The following is a 26643-nucleotide window of genomic DNA, read 5'->3' as shown; positions in this document are numbered from 1 at the left end:
CAACAAACAAAAGCCCAGGACCAGATGGCTTCACAGGCAAATTCTGTCAAACATTTAGAGAAGAGCTAACACCTACCCTTCTCAAACTCTTCCTAAATATAGCAGAGGGAGGAACACTCGCAAACTCATTCTACGAGGCCACCATCACCCTGATGCCAAAACCAGACAAAGATGTCACAAATAAAGAAAACCACAGGCCAATATCACTGATGAACATAGATGCACAAATCCTCAACAAAATACTAGCAAACAGAATCCAACTGCACATTAAAAGGATCATACACCATGATCAAGTGGGGTTTATCCCAGGAATGCAAGGATTCTTCAATATATGCAAATCAATCAATGTGATACACCATATTAACAAACTGAAGGAGAAAAACCATATGATCATCTCAATCGATGCAGAGAAAGCTTTCAACAAAATTCAACACCCATTTATGATAAAAACCCTGCAGAAAGTAGGCATAGAGGGAACTTTCCTCAACATAATAAAGGGCATATATGACAAACCCACAGCCAACATCATCCTAAATGGTGAAAAACTAAAACCATTTCCACTAAGATCAGGAACAAGACAAGGTTGCCCACTCTCACCACTATTATTCAGCAAGCATAGTTTTGGAAGTTTTAGCTACAGTAATCAGAGAAGAAAAAGAAATAAAAGGAATCCAAATCGGAAAAGAAGTAAAACTGTCACTGTTTGCAGATGACTTGATACTATACATAGAGAATCCTAAAGATGCTAGTAGAAAACTACTAGAGCTAATCAATGAATTTGGTAAAGTAGCAGGATACAAAATTAATGCACAGAAATCTCTTGCATTCCTATACACTAATGATGAAAAATCTGAAAGAGAAATTATGGAAACATTCCCATTTACCATTGCAACAAAAAGAATAAAATACCTAGGAATAAACCTACCTAAGGAGACAAAAGACCTGTATGCAGAAAATTATAAGACACTGATGAAGGAAATTAAAGATGGTACAATTAGAAGGAGAGATATACCATGCTCTTGGATTGGAAGAATCAATATTGTGAAAATGACTCTACTACGCAAAACAATCTACAGATTCAATGCAATCCCTATCAAACTACCACTGGCATTTTTCACAGAACTAGAACAAAAAATTTCACAATTTGTATGGAAACACAAAAGACCCCGAATAGCCAAAGCAATCTTGAGAAAGAAAAGCGGAGCTGGAGGAATCAGGCTCCCAGACTTCAGACTATACTACAAAGCTAAAGTAATCAAGACAGTATGGGACTGGCACAAAAACAGAAAGATAGATCAATGGAACAGGATAGATATCCCAGAGATAAACCCATGCACATATGGTCACCTTATCTTTGATAAAGGGGACAAGAATATACAGAGGAGAAAAGACAGCCTCTTCAATAAGTGGTGCTGGGAAAACTGGACAGGTACATGTAAAAGTATGAAATTAGAACCCTCCCTAACACCATACACAAAAATAAACTCAAAATGGATCAAAGACCTAAATGTAAGGCCAGACACTATCAAACTCTTAGAGGAAAACATAGGCAGAACACTCTATGACATAAATCACAACAAGATCCTTTTTGACCCAGCTCCTAGAGAAATGGAAATAAAAACACAAATAAACAAATGGGACCTAATGAAACTTAAAAGCTTTTGCACAGCAAAGGAAACCATAAACAAGGCGAAAAGACAAACCTCAGAATGGGAGAAAATATTTGCAAATGAAGCAACTGACAAAGGATTAATCTCCAAAATTTACAAGGCAGCTCAATATCAAAAAAACAAACAACGCAATCCAAAAATGGGCAGAAGACCTAAATAGGCATTTCTCCAAAGGAGATATACAGATTGCCAACAAACACATGAAAGAATGCTCAACATCACTAATCATTAGAGAAATGAAAATCAAAACTACAGTGAGGTATCACCTCACACCAGTCAGAACGGCCATCATCAAAAAATCTACAAACAATAAATGCTGGAGAGGGTGTGGAGAAAAGGGAACCCTCTTGCACTGTTGGTGGGAATGTAAATTGATACAGCCACTATGGAGAACAGTATGGAGGTTCCTTGAAAAACTAAAAATGGAACTACCATACGACCCAGCCATCCCACTACCGGGCATATACCCTGAGGAAACCATAATTCAAAAAGAGTCATGTACCACAATGTTCACTGCAGCTCTATTTACAATAGCCCTGACATGGAAACAACCTAAGTGTCCATCTGCAGATGAATGGATAAAGAAGATGTGGCACATATATACAATGGAATATTACTCAGCCATAAAAAAGAAACGAAATTGAGTTATTTGTAGTGAAGTGGATGGACCTAGAGTCTGTCATACAGAGTGAAGTAAGTCAGAAAGAGAAAAACAAATACCGTATGCTAACACATATATATGGAATCTAAGAAAAAAAAAATGGTCATGAAGAACCTAGGGGCAAGACGGGAATAAAGACACAGACCTACTAGAGAATGGACTTGAGGATATGGAGAGGGGGAAGGGTAAGCTGTGACAAAGTGAGAGAGTGGCATGGACATATATACACTACCAAACGTAAAATAGATAGCTAGTGGGAAGCAGCCGCATAGCACAGAGAGATCACCTCGGTGGGTGCTTTGTGACCACCTAGAGGGGTGGGGTAGGGAGGGTGGGAGGGAGGGAGACGCTAGAGGGACGAGATATGGGAACATATGTATATGTATAGCTAATTCACTTTGTTATAAAGCAGAAACTAACACACCATTGTAAAGCAATTATACTCCAATAAAGATGTTAAAAAAAATATATATATATATATATATATGGTCCTCTTCCTGCTGTGATTGTGCTTTCATCATGCTAATACATTATGTACTTGAAATTCATACAGCTTTAAAATCAATTATAAAAATTATAAAATTTTTAAATTTTTAAATCAATTATAAAATATAGAATTATAAAATTTGGTGTATATTAAAGTTCTATAGAGAAGAGGAAAGAAAAATGGTCTGTACGAAAGAGCAAAGCATTAAATTTTTTGGAAAAGGAATTTGTTTCCCTGTACCTAGCAAGGGATTCACCTCATTGGTACCTAAGCTGTGTAAACTGTTTTCACTCCTTGACCAACCATGGGAGCACTGGCAGTTGTCGAAAGGTGTGTTTTTATAATTATAGGAGATAATTAGAGGTGCGTGTCTTGCCATAATTTAAGGAAGAGATTCACATTATCTTAGAGTCATTACATATTCAAGTGTCTTGCTATATATTGATGAAAGAACCAAAATATTAAAGCACAAAATGGTTTCCATGGTTTGGCAAACCTGCATGAACAGATTCTAAAATACATGATACAAGTTCCATATTTAATATCCAATGTAGAAAACAAGTACTCTATTGAGAAATAAAGCAATTTCTTAACTGTCATCACTTTGCCTGTCTGCCACCACATATCTAAATCCTAAGAATTTTTTATTTTAACAAGGCTGAAGAGACCTTATAGTCTTATGCTCTTCAATGATTTATAGTAAAAAGGAAGTATGGTTGACACTAAACAATTAAAAATTTGGAAAATTGTAATTTTTTTTAAACATCTTTATTGGAGTATAATTGCTTTACAATGGTGTGTTAGTTTCTGCTTTATAACAAAGTGAATCAGTTATACATATACACCTATCCCCATATCTCTTCCCTCTTGCGTCTCCCTCCCTCCCACCCGGTAATTTTTCATTATAAAACAGAATGTAATAAAAATTTTAGTAAAATTTTGTCTCTAATAGCAAGTTAAAAACACATTCTCATGGCTTATACTTTGTATTCTTTATTTTAACAATGTTAAAAATGCTGGAAAGTAGTTGTGCAGTATATTTACGTGAAATTTGTGTTCTTTGTAATGCTTTTGTTCACTGGAGAAAATTGCTTTAAAGGAAAGTAGCTTCCTCAGTTGACAGAATTTTAAAATAGGAATTTTATTACCTTTTCTTTCTTTACTAAGGTTAATGATTTTTATCCCTATATGAAATTTTTATATGTTGTGATTGATGGGTAACAGAGAAAGATAGTATCCACCCTGTCTTGTTTCTTCAGAAAGTCGTAAGATGGTCTTATTCATGTGTTGTAAATTGCCTTAGCTTTGCACTTTAGCACCACCTGGTGGACAAAATATCATTTCTTTTTCTTTTCAGTTTAAAATAAAGTTAGCCCTGTCACACTCTGTATCCAATTATGACATATCTTAATAGGTATTTAATTGCAAATGTATCTAACTTTAAAGATAGTTGTAAACAAAATAAGGTAAAAAGATCTGATATATTTCCTAAGTACTATACAATTGCCAAGTTAAATGCCTATGTTTCTTTAAACTTCATAAATATATACAGATTTGAATAGTATGTTACATACGTATGCAAAAATGTGGGTATTGTTGATAATTTAATTATTGAGCATCACATTCTTTTCAATAAAGAATTAAATAAGACCAGGAAGTTTTCTGTACCTTAGTAGCAAACTATTGCTTAAATTAGATTGTCTACCCAAAAAGCAGTGTAATCACTTCATGAAGAAATCTCATACTACAAATACTTTTTTTTTTTGGCTGCCACGCAGTTTGCAGGTTCTTAGTTCCCCAACCAAGGATTGAACCCGCGCCCTCAGTAGTGAAAGCGTGGAGTCCTAACCACTGGAGCGCCAGGGAATTCCTTACAAATTCTTTTCCTGTTAATATTTTATATATAATTGAAATGAAAACTAGTATTTTAACCATTGCTACTGTAAAGCAGGCCATTTTCATGCTCATTTTGCCACTTATATTTAAGATTCAGTTGTGGTCTTATATGTATTAGTTCTTAGTTTTTAATAGTTTTTAAAATTTTTTGAATTTAAACTTAACAATATTTTCAAATGAAAAACACAAACATATTTAAAGCTAGTTTTGAGAATTTTAAGCATGATAATCTCTTTGTATAGTGCCACATTTCTATGAAATATAGTGAAGTTTTTTCTTATGAAATACAGTGAAGGTGAAAAGAAACCCTCAGATTCCACACTGTTCCTTTGGCATATACTACTTATCTATTCCTCGCTAAAACTGAGAGGTTTATAGATTTGAACTGTGTGACATTTGAAGGCTTAGTAGCTAAATAAGAGCTATTGATATTTATAGGAAATATGTTCTAACTACATACTTTGTTGTATGTCATTTAAGATAAAATTATAATACATAACCTTCATTAAGACATGCATCTTGAACTGAAGTTATTTACTTTATTTCAAGAAAACATTTAAACTCTTCTCTCTCGTGTTCCTTTTTTTCTAAAGGTCTTGGATGGTATACTGTAAACTCAGCATATGGAGATACCATTGTCATGCCTTGCCGACTCAGTGTACCTCAGAATCTCATGTTTGGCAAATGGAAATATGTAAGTGTGACCTACCTTGGACTTGGTTAATTGCCTCTAGTTTTTGAAAGAAAATTCCTTCTGTGAGTAAATGTGACTTTCAAATTAACGTAATGGCAATATTCAGCTGTGGGTATAAATGTAAAAGGATGAAATTAATGAGTCGAATATGTCAAAAGAATAATTCCTAAGTCTTACATAACAAATGCTATTTTAAAATAAAGCCAATAAACAGGTAATTCTTAGCTCAAATTAGTCTGAAAGATTCACCCTGAAGTGTCTGAGGCAGAAGAAAAGGCAGAGTTCCAGGGTAAAATCAGTGGAGTATAGGACAGAGCTTAGTGGAAGATGGCAGCCTTTTTCTACACACTCATGTTTTGTTTGGTGTGGTTACTGCAAAGGCAAGATGCACCAGAAGCCAGAGCATTCAAATGTTCACTGAAAATTAGTCATCCGTATTAGAAGCCTGTTACTGGTACTTGGTCTTAGAACTCAGTCGAAGTGGTAGGTCCTTTTATGCTGATTTTATTCATTTTTTGCAGATAGCAAAATCATATTTTCTCAGGTATCAAGGTACCGATGGGTCTGGAAATGAAGGGTAGATATCCTGGTAGGTGATGTGGAAAGGCTAGGTAACTTTGATAAAATAATCTCAATTTCATTACCAAGATGAACAAAAGGTGTCTGTGTGGCACAATTTCCCATTGCTAAATCACAGAGACTCACAATGATTTGCAAGCTTAAAAAGAGGACATATGTTTCATTGAACACAACTGGCAAATTTTCCCTAGGTCCATGAAATGTTAAAAGGTATTTGAATAGGAAAAGGATTTGATGGTCCAATAATTTTTTTTGACTTTGGGCATAGATTTTTATTATGTATTATTCTTACACATGTAAAAAAAGCAGAATTAATTGGTTGATATATTCGTGAAAGCATCTTACACTTCTAAATTGCTTCAAATCCAATCACACTTCTATATTACTTTAATTCTTGTGATGATCCAATAATTTTTGAAAAGTTTTTTTACTGCAGTACTTCTCAGAGCCTTTCCTATATTAAGATACATGATGAATTGTCTGAGTTCATTCATTTCTTAAGTTTATTGAACCACACAACTTTTCCTCTCAGATATCTGCAAGAACAAATGTTCTGCAGAATAGAAATGTACATAAGTTGCACCCCAGGGGTAGTATAACACAATCTTTTAAAATATGGTTCTGAAGTCAGACTGACATGTTCTACCGTGCATTGGCTGTGGGATTCTGGATGAGTGAATTAATCCCCATTTTCTCATAGAAAAATATGAGATAATAATAATCTTCCTTACAATGTTGTGAAGGTTACATGAAGTAACTCATACCAGAATACTTACCTAGTACTTGGCACATGGTAATTGCACGAAGAGTGTAAGCTGTTATGAGTGTGGGGCTACTAAGCTCTAAACGCACTGTGTGAAGGGCAGGTGAAGACAAAAGAAGGAGGTCAGGCAGCATAGCACTTCCCTGATCCCTCCTCCTGTTATCCAGCTCACACTGGGTAATTTTTAACTATTTCTGGCTCCCTATAAAAATGGAAATATGAAGTTAAGGCCTATGAGGACAAAGTCTATTAGCACCCCTAAAATTCTAAGGGTCTGGGAGACTACCACCTAATTCACCATTGAGTCAAACTTAATGCTAAAATAAATGGCATACAGTGGTGAAAAACTTCTGTGATTATAGACATTTCTGATGCCGAGGAAATAATTTTCACCTAAATGGAACTGGCACAATGGCAGTGAAAACAAATAATAATGGCAATTTTCAAATTGTTAATGAAACAAAAACCTTCAGCAATAAACTGATGAGATACATTTGAAGTACCATACACTCTAAAAGCAGTCCTGATTCGCAGACATACTATACAACCTCTAATTTAATGTAATCTGAAAGACAAAGAGCAGATTTGGAAAGAGTGAAAGGGAGCAAACACAGAGGAAAGATGAATTAGTTTCTCTCTTACTGCACAGTAATCTCCCTGTGAATGGAGATCATAGCTCCCTGTGCACCCCGCCCTACCTCACTCCCACCACCTCTTCACCAACATCTGCCTCTGTGCCTGGTACAGAAGAGGCATCTAACGGCTGTCGAGAATGATATAGTGTAGTTATAATGGAGCCAGGTTGTGGAGCTCCAGTCTTGGCCCTGCTGAGATACACTGGCTGGGGCAATGGACCAGTTATTTAACCAATCTCTGTCTCCATTGTCTAAAAATGAAGCCAATATTATGTGTAATTTACAGGGTTGTTATGAATATTAAATCCATTAATACATGGAAAGCCCAAAGAAAGTACCCTGGCATACAGTTAAGTGCTCGAAATTTAATAACTATTATTTCTTGCATAAGTGAACAAATATATTATAGAAATTTAAGATACTGGTCTAACTGGTCTAACATATTTTTCTTAATGAAGAAATGATTTAGTACAAGGATTTGCATTGTAAACCTGTGGCAAAATTAAAAGATTTAAGGAGAATATTACTGATGTATTCAGATATTCAACCAGCTAAACCTCTTGGACTCCAAGATTAGCTTAGTAATTGTCTTAGTCAGCTTGGGCTGTTATAACAAAATACCACAGACTGGATAGTTTAAACAACAGACATTTATTTCTCACAGTTCTGGAGGCTGGGCAGTCCAAAATCAAGGTGCCAGCCGATTCACCTCTTGCGGAGGGCCCTCTTCCTGATTTGCTGACAGCTGCCACTTGCTATGTGCTCACAAAACCTCTTCTTTGTGTTCTCATTGAGAGAGAGAGCTCTCGCGTTTCTTCCTCTTCTTATAAGGGCACTAATCCCATCATGAGGGTACCATCCCCATGACCTCATCTAAACTTCAACACCTCTCAGGGGCCCACCTCCACTAATCCCACACTGGAGGTTAGGGCTTAGGCATATAAATTTAGTCCATAACATTAGTAAATATTAATAATTTTTAAAATGTTACTCCTCATAACACCTTGAAATTTGTCACGCATTTTTGAATGTTTTATCATATTTTATTTTCTCAAAGGCCTTGTGAGGTAAGTAGAAGAGGGATTGGCCCTTATTTTAGATTATTGTTAGTAGGTAAGAGAATGTTTGTGGGAGCAGAGGAAGAAATGAATTATGTCTCAGTGCTCTCGGCATAATTGTATATGCCAGATTTTATATGAAAGCCCTTCGAGCTAAGTTTTAAGATTCAGATAGCAAAACTATGGGTTTTAGTGATTAATCTAATTCTATTGCTTAATGGACATGATCATTTCACAAGGGCAAATACTGTTCCTCCATGAAGACTCATTAAGCTATGTTATGTGTAAAGGTCAACTGTGTCAGTCTGGCTGAAACTGAAAAGTGTGGACACATAAAGTATGTGGATTAAAGTAATGAACATGCTAAAGATAATTGCCCAGGATTTCTAAATGAGTGTTTGCAGCTCAAGTGTATGCTTACTCTGATAGTTAGCTGAAAATCCTTTTGTAACATAACACTTATATGTTTGTTTTCATCTATTTTTTTTCTTTTACATTAAACATAAGGCCAACCCTTGTCATTTTGAAAACAGTTACTAATTCTGTCCTCCAGATGCAAGAAAAGCTTGGATTCCTAAAGCTCTGTCCTTTCATTTTTGTATATTTAAATTGATACCTGTAAAAGAACTTACAGCTTCTCTTCTTATGAAGAGTAATTTTCTATAACCAAAGATTTATATGAGGCACATATCTAAAATTATTCTTCTTGGACCAAGCTACAAATTTTGGTGGAATAATACGGCCAAGAAAATTTTGTTATTCTGGCTGTAATCCTGAAACATCTAAAAATGCCTGTTTTTTAAAAATGTATTGTTATTTCAATTTTTAGGAAAAGCCTGATGGCTCCCCAGTATTTATTGCCTTCAGGTCCTCTACAAAGAAAAGTGTGCAGTACGACGATGTACCAGAATACAAAGACAGACTGAACCTCTCAGAAAACTACACTCTCTCTATCAGTAATGCAAAGATCAGTGATGAAAAGAGATTTGTGTGCATGCTCGTAACTGAGGACAACGTGTTTGAGGCACCTACAGTAGTCAAGGTGTTCAGTAAGTAGTCTGCAGTGTAATGCTAAATGGGATTGATGGCTGGTACTAGAAAATGTTCTTTAGAAAGACGACTGAACTCTCTGTAGTGTCTCCACAGTAGGCATCTATGTAAGAGGACTTATAGAGATCTTCATTCTGCTCATGCATGCTGTCAGTGAGGAAAACAAAAAACCTGAAATGCAAATAGGAGCTTTGCAATGAGGAACTAAAAGAATATTCTGTTGTTTTGTTGGGTAAAATTTCCTGTGATATGAAATAGTGCTAAATGAAAACTGGCATGTGATCCTTTACTTTCACTGACGTACAAATAAATGTTCTGTGATACATATTGATACATAGATATATAATACATGCACATATTCATGCATATCATGCTTACATATATATGAATTAGGCTAAACCATATAAAAGTTGCCATTTGATATTGTAAAAACAATAAAATACTGGGCTTCCCTGGTGGCGCAGTGGTTGGGAATCTGCCTGCCAATGCAGGGGACACGGTTTCAAGCCCTGGTCTGGGAAGATCCCACATGCCGCGGAGCAACTAGGCCCGTGAGCCACAACTACTGAGCCTGCGCGTCTGGAGCCTGTGCTCCGCAACAAGAGAGGCCGCGATAGTGAAAGGCCCGCGCACCGCGATGAAGAGTGGCCCCCACTTGCCGCAACTAGAGAAAGCCCTCGCACAGAAACGAAGACCCAACACAGCCAAAAATAAATAAATAAATAAATAAAATTTTAAAAAAACACAATAAAATACAAACAAGAGACCTAAGTTTTCTATATATGTATATACATGTGTGTGTATATGTGTGTGTACACACACACATTTTGACCTTTAATGCTTAATGCTTGTTGATTTACTTCTTGAGACTGTTCAAGCGGTTTAGAAAATTGCCCTAAAATAAAGAAGTTCACCACACTCTAAATGTGTACATGGAATCCACCAAGGGGAAAAAGTAGAGGAGGGTTGGAACAAGAAAATGTTGTAGAAGAAACTTGTAATAATTACTGGAGGTTACTTTGCCTCATGATAATATATAGTTAATGTGCGTGTACAAATAGCTACGCAAATGAATGACTTGAGAAGTTCTAATTAAAACTTTTTATCTTTTAATATTCTAATAAAATATCCCACCTTCATTACATCCTAATATCTTAGAAATTACAGGGAGAAAAATAGGTCTCGAAAGTTTCAGAATGCTAGTCTTTTTTAATTAGGGAAGAAGGTCTCACTTTTCAGTTTTTTCCTCTGCTTTCTGATAACTTGACAGCACCTAGAAATTATTAAAATAAACAGGGAAGAAAGAAACCCAGAGGGCCTTGCTACTACAGCAATTAACCGTGGATTTTTCCTGTTTCTCTTGTAATGCCTATACAACTAAGTAGGACTGTCCCTTAAGCATTTATATGGACTTCAGTGCTCCTATGGACTCATGACAAGGATTCAGTGCTTATACTATCAAGGAGACCTTTGTTCTCCCGAAGAACCTTGTAAAAGCATAGTACACGTTTCAGTTGATTACCTTTCAGCTTAGAAGGTACTTTCCAGAAACCATCCACTCAACTCAATCATTTTATGGATCAAACCAAGTACCAAGCGTTTCCCAGTTATGCCCCCTTCCATGAAACACCCCGGATAATCTCCATCCTGTATTTGCCAAAGTCCCATGTATTTTTTCTTTCTTGTCTTTTATTTCACTTTGATGTTATTAGGAAGATGGATGGTGTGCTGCTAAAAACACTTTTTCTAAAGTGAGCAACCAAAATCTTTTAATTAGGCCATGAGGTCGTAAATATAAGTACACAAGAATGTACTGCAGTAGGTACAGAGATTAAGTCACAGCATTCTAAAGTTATGTGTATTGATTTGTCATTGTCATGTTTCTTTGTTATTATGTTAAAATTACCAAATATCAAGACAGTCTACAAGAAAGTTGAGAAAATTCAGCTTGTTCCATTTCGAAGAAACATTTGTGACAATTTTCAGAATATAATTTTTTAAATGACAAAAAAGTTCATTTGGCCTAATTTGATAAAATTTGTAAGCTGTTTCGGAATACAGAGGATTCCTATGGTTATAAAAACACACTCACACCCTGCATACCATCAGCTCCCCCTACCCCCTTCTCTTTTGAATGTTGTTGAAAACAAAGTGATTCTCAGAAACAGAATTTGCATTCCAGGCTCTGGGCCAGAGAGAATTTAAATAGACAAGTTACACACTTTTGAAAATGGGGTTTTATACTAGAAACCGTGGGACCCTCCAAGTCCAATTAAATAAACAGCACAGCTCATGATGAAGAAAGAGTTTGCAAGAGCATATAAGGGCTTTGCTTCTTTAAAAATAATGAATTGACTTTGGATCGTTATTTGTGAAGCAAATGGCAGCTGTGACATGGAGGCTTTCATTCTACACATGTATATATTGCAGTCACTTAAGAGTTACTAGGCTCATCAATCAGTCCTCTGTTTCCTTCTGTCGAGTCACCTAGCACCTAGCAACATGCACTGTGTACCACAGAATGAGTGTGGTTAACGTGAGCTAATCCCAGATCAGTTTGCTGCAGTGTCCTCCTGACGAGCACAAACTGTTTTTATTCAAACTAGAGGTCATGACTGATGACTTTATTACTTCTGATGTAGGTTTGTTTATTCAGTTTTAAGCTATATCTCAGATGCAAGAAATCATGCCCATAAAGCAGACCAGATCCAAGTAAGTCCCATGCTTTGTCACCACTAATGAGGCATTTTTGTTTGGTTGGTTGGTTAGTCGTTGAATGGCATCATAGTCAAACAGTTTGCATTTAACGCACATTTGAAGTTAATAAAACCATCCCTTAGCAAGAGTAGATCTTAGAGGTTGAATGCTTGCCCAGAGAGCCAAATGGCTGTCAGTGATATAATGGAAAAATCACTGAACTGGTCATCAGGAGATCTGGCTTTGTTAGATCTGCTGCTAATTTCTGACCTTGGGCAAGTGACTTCATCAGTCAGGGCAGGGGCTTCAATTCCCTCCTCATCAGTAAATGAGTACTTTGGATTAGGCAGTGGTTTTCCCACTCTGTTCCTAGGATCCTCTTGACGTGCTAATGAATAGGGCTGAGGAGGGTGAGGAGCTAGCTGCTTCTACTTGATTAGCTATAATTCGCCCACTCAATATTTCGAAGCTTTTTCATGATATTTTGTTCAGGGGGAAAAAAGGGAGAAGGGCTTGAGTACTAAAAAGCATTTGAAAACCACAATTCAGCCTAATCTTCTGCACTGGTGTGTGTGGTATTAAAAGGAAGACTGTTCCCGTGACTTCCACCTGGACCAACCAGCTCTCCTAGTGATGGTTGACATCACAGTGTTATTTGAGCTTTCACTGGGACACTGTTCTCAATATTTTATCAAAACTGAGCATCGCTCCTCCCACCCTCCCTGTGAAAGTTATTCAACTTTCAACTGCAAGTCATTTTTATTTTTTCAGAATGAAGGAAGCAGAAAATACCTTTTTAACAAATGAGATCTACACTGTATATTTCATTTTGATTCTTTAAATATAAAAAATACCTTTTCCCATCTCATAAGGAAAATAAACGATTTCATGCTCACAGTGATCTACTTAAAGTATATCAAGAGTTGATTGCTGACAAAGTACTGAGAGAAGCACCCTTGACTCAGTGTAACCAGTGCACCTGCCTTTTCTTGCTCTCCTCCCATATCAAACTGAGCCATCCTCTGTGTGAGGATTTTGAGAATAACACTCATGCATTTGGGTGATATAGAGCAGTTTTGCATTCATCACTCCATCCTCACCTGGCTGTGAAACTCTTGACAAAATTATTTTACTAATGCAAATAAATTTGTGGTATGACTTTTCCTTTCAATTCTATACTTAGTTATGAATCCTTGAATCATATTAAGACATAATTCACATAAAGTTTTTTTAAAACACTTTGGAATCAATATGCAATTTTGCTAAAATAGTACACATCCTCTTTTATGGTCTTCTAATATTCATCGATTGTTACAAGCTAATATAAGAGAAAGTTATATACAAAATATGTATTTGATATAGAGGGTTTGAAACAAAAGTTTGAGAAAATAACTCAGAGAAATGCAATAGGTATTACCATTACTTTCTCAATACCCACTGTGACTCTCTCTTCTAAATAGAAAAGTGAATAATAGTACAAAGAGGACTAAATTTTAAGCATACTTTCATCAGGTTTTCCTGGGTTTGCTGCAGTTTTATTTTATTGAAATAAGAATAAATTTTAGAAAGTGTTTATGGAAACAAAGCACACATGGCCATGTGGAAAAGACCAACAATTGTAACACATCGGTATTTATGGTTATATGGGGTTTATAAGTCAAAGTAGAGGAATATATTTGACATTAGAGGAAGTATGTTCCAACTGAATTGGTATCTGATTTTGGTGAACTAGAAATTAGTACAACTTAACAAAACTGCCCATCCTCATTTTCTATTAAGAGCCTAATTTTTTGGAGGATTTTTCAAATCTCTCTATATATTCCAGGCATAGATAGTACTGAGGAAACAAAAAACTATTTGCTCTTTTTTTCTTGTTAATCTTGACACTTGATCAACCACAAAAATTAATTTAATATCTTACCTCTCTTGAGCTTTCAGAGAGGTGTCACTGAATAACTGATTTTAGTTCCCAGAGAACTTACACTTACTCAAGCTCCAAGATTTTTGTTCTGTTTAAATATTTTGGATGCAGCCCTCTCTCAAAGGTATTAGACGTTTGCCATAAAACATTGAATTCTGAACATAATTTAAGGTTTTATCAATAACTCAGAGTTGTAATTATGAACATTAATGATGTTACATTAAAATAGTGGTAAAACCAAGACTTACTGATTTGTATTGGAGAAGGCTTTAATCCCCTACCACATGTTTCCCAGGAATTGCTATTTATGTTGTTTTGATTTTTATAATTTATTTTTTCTAATTGAAAAAATTTTTTAAATTGAAGTATACTTGATTTACAATATTATATTAGTTTCAGGTGTACAACAGTGATTCAATATTTTTATAGATTATACTCCATTTAAAGTTATTACAAAATAATGGCTATATTTCCCTGTGTTTCACAATATATCCCTGTTACTTATTAATTTTTGTACATGGTGATTTTTTTTTTTTTTTTTTTAATGCTATTCTTGTCTGCTTACATTCTTTTTATTTATGTATGTATGTATGTATGTATGGCTGTGTTGGGTCTTCGTTTCTGTGCGAGGGCTTTCTCTGGTTGCGGCAAGTAGGGGCCACTCTTCATCGCGGTGCGCGGGTCTCTCACTATCACAGCCTCTCTTGTTGCGGAGCACAGGCTCCAGACGCGCAGGCTCAGTAGTTGTGGCTCACGGGCCCAGTTGCTCCGCGGCATGTGGGATCTTCCCAGACCAGGGCTCGAACCCGCGTCCCCTGCATTGGCAGGCAGATTCTCAACCACTGCGCCACCAGGGAAGCCCTGTACATGGTGATTTTTACCTCTTAACCCCCTGCACATATCTTGTCCCTACCCCTTTTCCTTTCCCCACTGGTAACCACTAGTTTGTTCTATATATCAGTGAATGTATTTCTGTTTTGTTATATTCATTCATTTGTTTTATTTTTTATATTCCACATATTAGTGATAACATACAGTATTTGTCTTTTTCTGTCAGACTTCTTTCACTAAGCATAAATACCCTCCAGGTCCATTCATGTTGTTGCAAATGGCAAAATTTCAGTCTTTTATATGGCTGACTAGTATTCCATTAGGTGTGTGTGTGTGTGTGTGTGTGCATGTGTGTATACACACATGTAACATCTTTATGTGTGATGGACACTTAGGTTTCTTCCGTATCTTGTGTATTGTAAATAATGCTGCTAAAAACATAGGGGTACATGAATCTTTATGAATTAGAGTTTTTCTTTTCTTTGAATATATGCCAGGAGTGAAATTGCTGGATCAGTTTTTTATATTTTGTCAGTTTTTTATATTTTTGGTCACATTCCTAACAATCAGGTAGCCAGGTGTCACTTCTTCTTTGTGTTAATGTAATTGTCTGTTATGCTTTTCTATTTTTCTATGTTTCTTTTTTCCATTTTTTTAATCTTTCTTATATTTTCTTTCCAATCTGTGCATTTAGAATATAGATAATCACTCTTCAGAAAATTGTGTCAAGAGAATTATACTTCTAGAATTAATAGTAAATAGGCCTCTTATAATTAAAGTGTAAGCTCAACAGATAGGCAGATTCACTATTATTATTAATTATTCTAATTTCTAATATAAAACAATTGCAAAGGGAAAATTAACTCAGGATATTAACCTGAAGAAGCTTACGTTATTTTTGCATACAATCTTGGTGATACCCATCTTGCTGTTCCAAAGACTTTTTGTCTTCATCCTTGTTTTCTGTAATGGTCTGGGTAGGTAACATGTCTGATAACTGAATTCCAAATTGAGTAATAATTATACAAGAGCAATTTAGTTTAGTTTGGTAATCAAAATTAAAAGTGTAGAGATGGTAGACAATAAGACTATGGATGAGAGAATAGCTGGTTGTTTTTATTTGTCTATTTATTTGAAAATAGAATAGTTCTCCATGAGACTCACAAAAATCAATGACAATGAGGAAATATCCATTTTCTATAGACTAATTGTTAGAGCTAATTAAAAAGTTTAAAGATCCATCAATGATAGATAACTAATAGCTAAGAATAAAATAAGTTTAAATAATATCTTCTTGCTGCAATTTGTAATCAATTTTTCCCGAAGCCTCTATTAGAATTTATGCTTACCGAACTTCCTATATTTAAAACGCTTCTGTCCATTATCTCATGTTCCAAATTTGAAAGGTTTTCTCACATTTATAGTTTCATAATATAACTTCATTTAAAAGATAAGGTGTGAGATACACAGGAAACTTGGGCTTCTACATCCCTTAGCCACTTTGCATTTCCCATGATTTTAGAGCAGTGATTCTTAAACTCCACTGTGCCCAAGAATCCCCAATGGAACTTGTTTAAAAAGTAGGTTTATAGGATTTTCCCCAGATATGCTGATTTAGTTGGCCAGGTAGAGCTCAGAAATCTGCATTTTAAATAAGCACCCCTGTGATTCAGATTCATATGGACTCAGGTTTTCCTCTAAGGAGATGGAAATTATTAAGTAGAAAGTGTACATGGTAATCAATTGCAGATAACATATCCTCTTTAGTATATTAACCTCTGTTTACAATCTAAACCGTACTCACTGTTTATAAAGCATCCTGAAAACATTAGCAATATTTTATTCACAGGAATAATAAGCACTTAAAATAATATTTAATATAATAAAGCAAATATTTGGAAGGGGTAAACTAACCAGATTTCTTAATTACAGATTATATGGGAAATCTATTTTTTATTTTGTTGCTTATTTTTCTACTTTGAGTAAATGAATTATTTTTCTATAAACCGAATCACAAATGTTCATTTCCTTCTCCCACATGCACTTAAAATCTTTCTCTACTTAACTTTAGAGCAACCATCTAAACCCGAAATTGTAAGCAAAGCCCCGTTTCTTGAAACAGAGCAGCTTAAAAAGGTAAGAACTTGTTTTTGATTAATTGCCTTTCCTAAGCCTAGCATTGAATGCCTTCTCCTGGCCTCAGATGCCAGGACAAATAAGATAGACTTTGCTCTGTGGAGCTGACAGTGTTCCAGGTGCCAGTCAGAAAGTCTGCACAAGGTAGAGAGGAGACACAGAGGAAGGCGTGGTCATTTCTGAAGGGAGGAGAGGGAGATGAGAGTAAAAAAAGGCATAAGTTTTTCTTGTTTGAACGAAATGGATGTTTAAGGAAGTAATGACACATGAGTAGATTTTCTCCAAACCAAAGGTAAAAAGGGCTTTCCAACAATATGAAATAATACCATGTTAAAGAAAATGGCATGTTTGGGAAACACATTATTTGCGTTGCTGGAATTTTGGGTGCTCAGCCAGTGGGCAAGAGAGTGCAGTAAGAGATAAATCTCGAGAGTTAAAGAGAAGCTGGATTATGACAAGCCTTCTGTCATGTATAGTGTTTGGTCTCTATCTTATTGACAAATTAAACTATTGAAAAGTTGAAGTTAAGGGATAAGATCAGATTTAAACAATCACAGTAGCAGAGGTTTGAAGGAAGTCTGTATTGAAGGAGGGACAAAACTGGGGTTCCATATATGAGCACATCACTTGATTCATAATCTCATTTTCACTAACTAAAATAGCCAAATTTTCCTTGGCTGGGGGAAGAAGCAAGTTCAGAATTCTTTGAATCAGATTGAATTTGACTGCATAGTACAACACTAAGTATTAAGAACACATGTGAAGTAAAGTGGTGGGGATTATAGATCGTGGTAAGTATATGTCATCTGAAATAAACGTAGCATGAAGCTGGAGAGGCAGCCTTATTTTAACACCATTAATGATTCTTGAATACACAGATCTATGAACCATGGTAATAGCCAATGTTAATATAGTTATGTTATTTAGTTAATGTTAAAACTGAATACTGTCGAAATGAATCGGGTAATGCTTTTAAATGAATGTGATTTTATTAATGGTGGCAGCATCTATTGCACATTTTAAAATGGGCAAGACCATAATTTTAAGCACAAAACATTGTTTTTATACAAGAGTGCATTCATTCAGTCCTTAGTCAAGGCTTGGAAAATGAATGGGTCAGGAAATCGGAGTAACTCTGCATCCCTTGAGGAGTCTGGGGCTTTCAAATGGACAACCACTGATGCAACCAAGGTTGTGATATTTCCTCTTTATTTTGCAGTTGGGTGAGTGCATTTCAAAAGACAGTTATCCGGATGGCAACATCACGTGGTACAGGAATGGAAAAGTTCTGCAACCCCTTGAAGGAGGTGGGTAAGAAGTGGGCAATAAATTCAGATGACATGTTTTGCCTTTCTCTTGTCTAAGCATTCCTTAGACTATCCTGAGTCTAAATGCATTGCCCTCTTTTGATCTATGACTCTATACTTTGTTACTTTAAGTATCCATTAAATCAGAAGGGATTTTTAAAACATCATTTCAGACCTTGTGCAGAAGAATCAAGAGCAGAGAAAATTATTTCTCTATATGGCATGTTCTAAAAGTTAATTAAAGTGAGTGGGAGATAGAATTCCAGGATTCTATTTCTGTCCATGTCTCTGATTCATGTTTTTGAAAAGACATCTACCTCACTACATGTCAATTTTCCCTCCTGGTAAATACAGTAAGAAGGACAAAACCACTTCTCAAAGTTGCTGTGACAGTTAATTAAGGACTGTGATTTTCCGATGAAAGATCCTACCATTAGTGTTCTTTATTTTCTTCAGCGGTGGTCATAATTTTTAAAAAGCAAATGGACCCAGTGACTCAGCTCTATATCATGACTTCATCCCTGGAGTACAAGACAACCAAGGCTGACATTCAAATGCCATTCACCTGCTCTGTGACATATTATGGACCATCCGGCCAGAAAACAGTTTACTCTGAACAAGCAGTCTTTGATATTTACTGTAAGTAACTCAATAAATAATTATGCAATTTTTATGTATTAGAAAAAATATTCCAATGCTATTTTAAGTCCCAATCCAAAAGCTCTTTGGAATTTACTTCCAAACCCCCATCCCCATTCCATGGTACCCAAATAATCTCTTCCTCTTTGCAAGACCTATAGAATAAATGCTTACCCATCTATGATATCTTTCACTCTCTACTTTGTTATTTATAATCATCTCTTCTGTATTCCGCTAGACACTAAGTTCCTTAAACACAAGATCTCTGACTTAGTCTAATTTCTTCTGGTAGTCCTCAGCCCTGACGCACAGCCCTGGATTTTGTAGGAGTTCAGAATGCCATCTGATGGTTTTCTGAATGAATGACAGATGAATAGAAGGTTATGATTGATTGGTTTTCTAGATATGGAATTTCCATTTTAATAAAGAAATTTGTTTTAATAATGAGATCAATTGCATAAAAGTTAAATAGGATTTTGAATTCCAACATGTTTTGGTTAACTTAATAGATTTGAATATTAAACTACAAAGGAACTTTCTTGATCATCTGATCTAAGTTCATTATTTTAACTAGCAGTAAAGTGAGACCTAGAGACTTGCCCTAACTTAGCTGTGGCAAGTGGATTAGAATCCTTTTCTCCAATGCTGTGCTCTTTCCTGTAAGACAGGAGCCAAGATAATATGATTAAGAGCAAATATGCTGGCAGTCCAGTCCCAGTGCTGTTATTTTGTATTTCTAGAAAAGAAGCTTAACTACTCTAGGTCTCAGTTTTCCTATTTTGAAATAGGAAAAATATTAATGTAATACCTAACTCATGGTGTTATTATGGAGATTAAGTAAAATCAAAAATCTAAAATAGCACAATATATATAGCACATTAAATGCTCGTTATTAAGTACTATCATCATTATTACTATATAATCATTATTACTTCATAAGCATAGACTAGAGATATATTTTGGGGAAAGATGCAAGAAAACTTTATTATTACTTTTTAGTGAATCAGAAATTCTCATAATACTGCCTTATGTTGTAGAATAACCCAGTACTTCTACGTCTATTTGAGAGAAAGGGTAGAAATGCCCACTGAACCTTCAAAGAGTTTTATCTCAGCTACATTTTTATTTTGGCTCCATGAAGTGCAGAACCTTATAGAAGAACAGAACTGAAGTTCCACAAGCCCTAACCATAATGGGTTGTTTTGCCTTAAACTTTGTAAATAAATTTCAACTTGATTTAAAAGCAAGAATTGAGAGGATTTCATCATGTACAGCTTATCTAAAATCAAACTATTATTTCTGTATATGGAAGCAGAACTCTGTCTGTTCAAAGATATTCAGTTGGAAATAAACTATCTTGGTGTAAGTACAGGAGTACAAGATAGGAAAGAACATCAAGATGAGTGAAAAGGATTGGGAAATTGGCTTAAGAAAGAACAGAAATGTATGTGAGTGTCAGGCATGGGCAGATAGATGGGCAGAAAAGTCCTTGGATGAGGAAGAAGGAAATGATTTTACTGTGGTTGGCTGTGTGGAAAGCATTGGGCACAGCTTTTGAGAAGGCACAATGTATGCAGTGCTGGGCTTCATGGCAAAGACCCGAAAGTGTTTAATATATAGTCCTGACATTCAAGGGGTTTACTATTCCAATAGGTAAGTAAGACATGTACATCAGAAGGAAATTGTCAATGCCAAGTTGCAAGTGGTAAGTGCCACAGGGACTTAGTGGACAGTCCTGAAAGCTCAGGTTCCCAAGGACAGTGATTCCCAAACTTCAGGATATGCATCAGAATCACCTGGAGGACTTGTTAGTAAACCAGTTACAGGACCTGGCTCTATAGCTTCTTATCCAGTAGTTGTGGGGAGGGGCCCAATACTTTGCATTTCTAACAAGTTCCTTGGTGATGCTAATGATAATCATCTGAGGACCACATCTGGAGAGCCACTGCTCTAGGATGACTTTAGAGAAGGAGGAGCTAAATGGAAAGTACAGAAGAGTACATTCAAGAAAAAGAAATTTAATCAATTCACCTTGAGGAAGCCTGAGAAAGACGCACTGGTCCACTCCTTTACCCTATCCAGTCAGTAATGAAGTTTTATAGAATCTAGCTCTTTCATCTTTGTATGTGTCTGATTCTGCCTCTGACACTGCCTAAGATTATGCCACCATTCCTCATTGCTGGTATTTTTGTAACAACTTCCAAAATAGTATTCCTGTCTGTTCACGCCAAACTGCCCTGCAAGCTGCTGCCAGAAATATCTTTCTAAAACACAAATGTGAACATGTCACTACTGTGATGAAAACTCTTCAGCGACTCCCCAGATCTCTCAGGTTAATCTTTAAACTCCCAATTTCAAAATGCCTTGAGTCCCCTGTAGCCATGGTCCTGACCTGTCTCAACCTTCATCATTTAACTACTTTCTGTAGTCTGTTCTATTTTCCAGATTCCTCCTGTAGAATACTATGTACATTCCTATCCATATGCTGTCACTATCTTACCTTTATTATCCAGCAAACACCTCCTTATTCTTCAAAACCCAGCTCCACGGTCAATTCCTACAGGAAGCTTCCCAGTCTGGCGGATCTGTAAGCTACTAGTGATTACTATGCTTATGCATCTTAGGCAGTTTTTGTGCTGTCACAGTCTTAATTGATAAGTTTGGTGTCATCATAAATAAACTGAAAGTTCATTGAGGACAGGGAATTGCTGTTTTTGACTTTGTAACTCTTGCACTTAGTGCCTGCACAAAACAAATATTAGCCAAATGAGTGAATAAATGAGTGGACAGAGGATAAATGGAAAGAAGGGAGAAAGAAATTTGAGTAGACTCTTTTGATTATTATGTAGGGGTATTTATGGAGTAGTGAGTCTTACCTGAACTAAGTTCAAGGCAATTGTGGATACCAGGTTAAGAAATTTTTATTTCAATTTTTACATATTGGGAATGTGTGAAGAATTTTAAATATCATTGTAATATTCAAAGCACTACTTCAAAAACTTATTTAAAGAATATATATATATATATATATATATATAAAGATGTAGAAAAGAGAAAGGCTCACGGTGAAGGACCAAATGAAGTTTGAAGGCAGTGTTTCAGGTGTAGGTTAATTACAGCCTGTGCTAGAGAAGTGTTGGTGGGAATAGAAGGGGAGAATCAGATGCAAAATATAAGGATTAATCATTAAGACTGGGTGATTGAGTGGATAAGAGAGGGCAAAGGAGAAAGCCAGAGTAACTGGCAGACTGATGATTTACTAATAGAGTCAAACTGAAAGTCAAAAGGAGAGCAAGAGATCATTAATTTTGTTGGACGCACATTAGTGGGCAACCAGAAGGCTACTGTTAAAACTCAAATGTGTTACGTTAACCCTCTGATCTCAGTGTAGTTCTTCAACTCCCTAGTACAGAGCAGAGCCTATTGAAAAGGGGACACAGAGAAGGGGGGTTTTAAAATAAAGCATGAAGTCAGATCGATTATGATTCCTAGCTGTTCTGGCATCAGCTTTGGTCAGAGATGTGCTGCAGTGACGTGCTACAGACCAAGCTAGGCAGAGAAGGGCCATGCGAACGAGTGAGGGAGGCCTAGAAATGGAAGGCCAGTGCAGGACAAACTTTATTTACTTTCTGACTTAACTGAGAACTGCTGGTCAGGGAACTACCTCAGGCAAATTCAGAAAAATGAACAAGTATATTAAACCAATCTTTGTTTAGCCTTAGAACATTCTGGGCAAATATTCAGAGATGCCCAAGCATGGGAAAAAGTCAGAGAAGCAATCTATAACAATCCTTCAGGTTGTTTTCCCTGCACTTTAATCTTAGAAAGGTAAGTAAATGACTGCAAGAGATAGAAAAAAGCCTCAAAATCTACCACTTATTCGTCTCACTTTATTAGCTAATAGCAAAATAAGTCTTCATAGATAATTTTTAGTGCTGCCGGTTTGGAAATATAGACACATGCCTCAGTAGTTATTAAGCCTTGTGGAAGAGGTTCTCTAAAATAAACCTTTGCATTATATGATTTCAAAATTCATTGTTCATTGTATCATCAGCTACATAACAAGTGGATACATTAGAAAGTGGGTCATTTATAACTGCCAACACCACCTCCTTTTCTTTCCTGTTAGCTGGGTATGGTCCACTGTGTATTCAGCTTTTAATTTCTTTAGCATTCTACTGTTGAGCAGTAGCCTCAACTAAAGAATACCCTTTAGCCCTATTTTCACCATAAAAATGACCGAAATGGAATGAAAGTTGCATCTTGGCTCCAATGAACAGAAAAAAATTACAATACATTCACAGTTCTGTTGATTGTGTTAAGGGTCTCCCTCAGTTCATGGATTTATCTTTTTGAAAGCAGATCTACTCTCCAGCATGCCAAAAATCTTGCTGGTATTGTTTGGCTCATGTACCTTTTTATTTAATATAAGGTATTATTGTGTAATAAGACTGGGGGGGTGCTAATAGTTTTAGCTCCTTTGCTAGCTGCTCCAGTCTTTCCAAACTGTAAGATACATATAATATAGTTAAATGTCCTTATAATGAGATTATACAGTGAGATTGTTCCTACTGGTCTTTTACACATAAAATAATTATGGTCATTCCTACCTCAGGTAAAGACATTTTGCTAAGAAGAAATTGATTTTTATGTAACAGGGTCTCTTTGTAGTTTGCTCTAACCAAGATTAGTACTTGTTATAGCAAGTAGCTATTAACTTCAATCCTTCTATAAAAAGATACATTTAAGCAATTACCATTACTAGCTTCTTGAGAAAATTGTGTATAATTTAGTCATTTTCATTGTATGTACTGAGTAATTTGGTACTTGATGATATGGTTAACTGGTGTCTGTGACTCTTGCAGATCCTACAGAGCAGGTGACAATACAAGTGCTGCCATCAAAAAATGCCATCAAAGAAGGGGACAACATCACTCTTAAATGCTTGGGAAATGGTAACCCTCCTCCTGAGGAGTTTTTGTTTTACTTACCAGTAAGTGCTTCAGGATTATTACTTGAGCGAGACCACTATCATTCTGTCCTGTTGTTTGGCAGCTGGCTGAAATTAAGAATTGTATATTCTTGGGAAGCTTAAGTGAGGAAAGGATGTTATTCTTGGAGTCAAGGGACACCTGTGGAATGTCCTTTAAAAGTTTTTTTGGCATCTGCCAGTGCTCTCGCCTTTTTTAAATTCAGTGTTAAGGGAAATCAGGGACAAAGAGTAAAAAATCTGATCATAGGAAACCGTAATGGTAGAAACTCAAGGTCTCATTATCCAAATAAACTATAAGAATCTGCTCTTCAGAAGCAAACAAATATAAAATGAAGGATGATGACAGCAAATGGTCTGATGTGGATTCTAAATCTATACACAGTGCATTCCTGAACACGTCCCTGAATTTCTGATATAGGGACACTTCTGTTGCACATTATATTTAGCTTGATAGAATAAAGCAATGGGCTGTATCTTGCCATTGTATGTGGTCTTAAACAGCCATTTTCTCCACTTTTATCAGTATCACAGCTGAAAGAGATGATGTCTAGAGGATAGTTTGGATGTGTTCTAGACACTATGGAGCCAGACTAGGAGAGAGCTCTGTCTGAGGACACTTGCTTGCTCTCCCACAGCCTTCCCAGGTTTGCGTTTGACATAACCTTCCATTGGGAGAAGCCATATACAACTCTGTACTGCATTTACTGCAGGGATCTGTTCACAAATGTCACCCACTGCATTGTTCAGTAATGTTTAAGAGTGTCATCCACTATATTACTCAGAAGACAAGTCTAGGTGATTTCCTTTCTACTTAAATGTTGACAGAAAATTCTGTTTATCTTAATAAACTGACATATTGTTTTTGTCTAAAACACAAATGAAAATTTGAAACTAATTATGTTTCTACCTTGATTTTCAGGGATGACAGCCAAATTTGTGTCTTAGTTTTAACAACAATTATCTTTTTTGTTACTATATACTCCTAATTCATCTATATATTTTTTTTAATTCTTAGTTATTAATTCTTTTCTTTTTCTTTTCTCTTTTTAAAATTTCTTTTCCCCTCTTTCTTTCTTCCTCCCTCCCCTTCTTCCTTCCTCCCTCCCTCCCTTCCTTCCTTCCTAATTTGGATTATATGTTATGTTTTCTTTTAAGCTGCCTCAAATCTTTTTGTCAGATTAAGCAAGGGATAAATGTAAAAATAAAATATTAAACATTTTTTTAAATCTGCCTTAACAAACACAAGCCATGCTGTCAATAAAATAGATGTCATCAATACAATGTAAATTAGCTTCTCAATTTCCTTAGAACCAAATTACCAATTATTTTTCCAGGATTCAGATAATACAAACTCTACTCATATTTGCCCAATCGAAGAAATACATTTCCTTTTTTTTTCTTATCTGAGAAAATGTCATTTTAATCAAGAAATATAACTGTTCTTATTGTAGCTACCAAGTGTAATCATCTGACATTTTGCCTCTATCAAAAGGGACAGCCTGAAGGAATACGAAGTTCAAATACTTACACATTGGCAGATGTGAGGCGCAATGCAACAGGAGACTATAAATGCTCCCTGATAGACAAAAAAAGCATGATTGCTTCAACAGCCATCACAGTTCACTGTAAGTCACCTTATTCTTCATTACCAGCTTCACTTTAAAGGCCTCTCGTAGTCTAACTTTGCTATCTCTTCAAATAAATTGCAGCTATATTTTTCTTAAATAATGTGGTTTCAACAGACTTACTAAAGAGCATTAGCGTGAACCCAACTTTGGTCCAGATTTGCCCTACAATACTGAAATCTTGAATGGATCTAATAATTGCAACTTTTGGCAGTGATAAACCTCCATCTTCTTTCTAAATGTCTTCAGTTTGTGGTATTAATAAAATATTCACATGCATCTTAAAGAAATAAATTATTTTATATTTTAAGAAAATATTTGGATATTCTCGAAGTTTACAAGGTTTGCATTTGGCCAAGAAAAGTGTAGATTAAGTATCTTTTTTAAATTACAGAGTACTCTTAACACCCAAGCCCAAGCAACAGAAATTTTCTAGAAACAGAACCACTTCGAAATCACCCAGAACTTTTAACCCACTTTTATACTCCAGTAGATAGAAAAAAATAAATATACATAGAAAACAGACACTTCACTTGAGTTCTTCATTTTGTAGTTCCTGACAGTCTGTATTATTGATGTACCCTATGCATTGTAGAAATGGGAAACTAATTTGAACTGCTCCCTGGTGACACTAGAATACACAGAGTGCTTTGGGCAAATGTCAGTCTTGCTTGGAAATATAAGCCAAATTTTCTAATAAGTCCTTTGCACCCAACAGCACCTCTAGACATGATCCATTACAGTACGGTTTCTCTCGACATGATCCACTACAATCCCATTGAATATGAGTGTTTCTTTGTTTCAGAATTGAAAGAGATGTTAGCAACTGTTCTGAGGAAATGGTTCTAAATCTATTACTCTACCCATAACGCTTGGAAAACACGTAGGATAGGAGCTAGAAGTTTGAAGGAGGTACATCGGGGAATAGAGTAACCAGATGGTTGCTTTTGAGTGTCTGATGTTGGGAGCACACCCTGGGGAGCCCTATGGTTACAGTGGAC

The 26643-nt window shown here is 35.9% G+C and overlaps 1 protein-coding gene across 3 annotated transcripts in view; it reads left to right on the top strand.

Annotated features, from left to right (window-relative positions):
• ALCAM (activated leukocyte cell adhesion molecule) overlaps positions 1–26643 on the top strand; it is a 200648-nt gene that overhangs the window by 135979 nt on the left and 38026 nt on the right. For all 3 annotated transcript variants that reach the window (XM_036850390.1, XM_036850389.1, XM_036850392.1), the window contains exons 2-8: positions 5308–5408; positions 9273–9492; positions 17014–17078; positions 18298–18385; positions 18842–19024; positions 23890–24017; positions 25510–25642. In XM_036850390.1, the coding sequence (XP_036706285.1) occupies positions 5308–5408; positions 9273–9492; positions 17014–17078; positions 18298–18385; positions 18842–19024; positions 23890–24017; positions 25510–25642 (918 nt within the window). The remainder of the gene's footprint in view (positions 1–5307; positions 5409–9272; positions 9493–17013; positions 17079–18297; positions 18386–18841; positions 19025–23889; positions 24018–25509; positions 25643–26643) is intronic.

Source organism: Balaenoptera musculus, chromosome 4, assembly GCF_009873245.2.
Source record: "Balaenoptera musculus isolate JJ_BM4_2016_0621 chromosome 4, mBalMus1.pri.v3, whole genome shotgun sequence".
NCBI lineage: Eukaryota > Metazoa > Chordata > Mammalia > Artiodactyla > Balaenopteridae > Balaenoptera > Balaenoptera musculus.
This window is presented reverse-complemented; position numbering and strand designations above follow the sequence as displayed.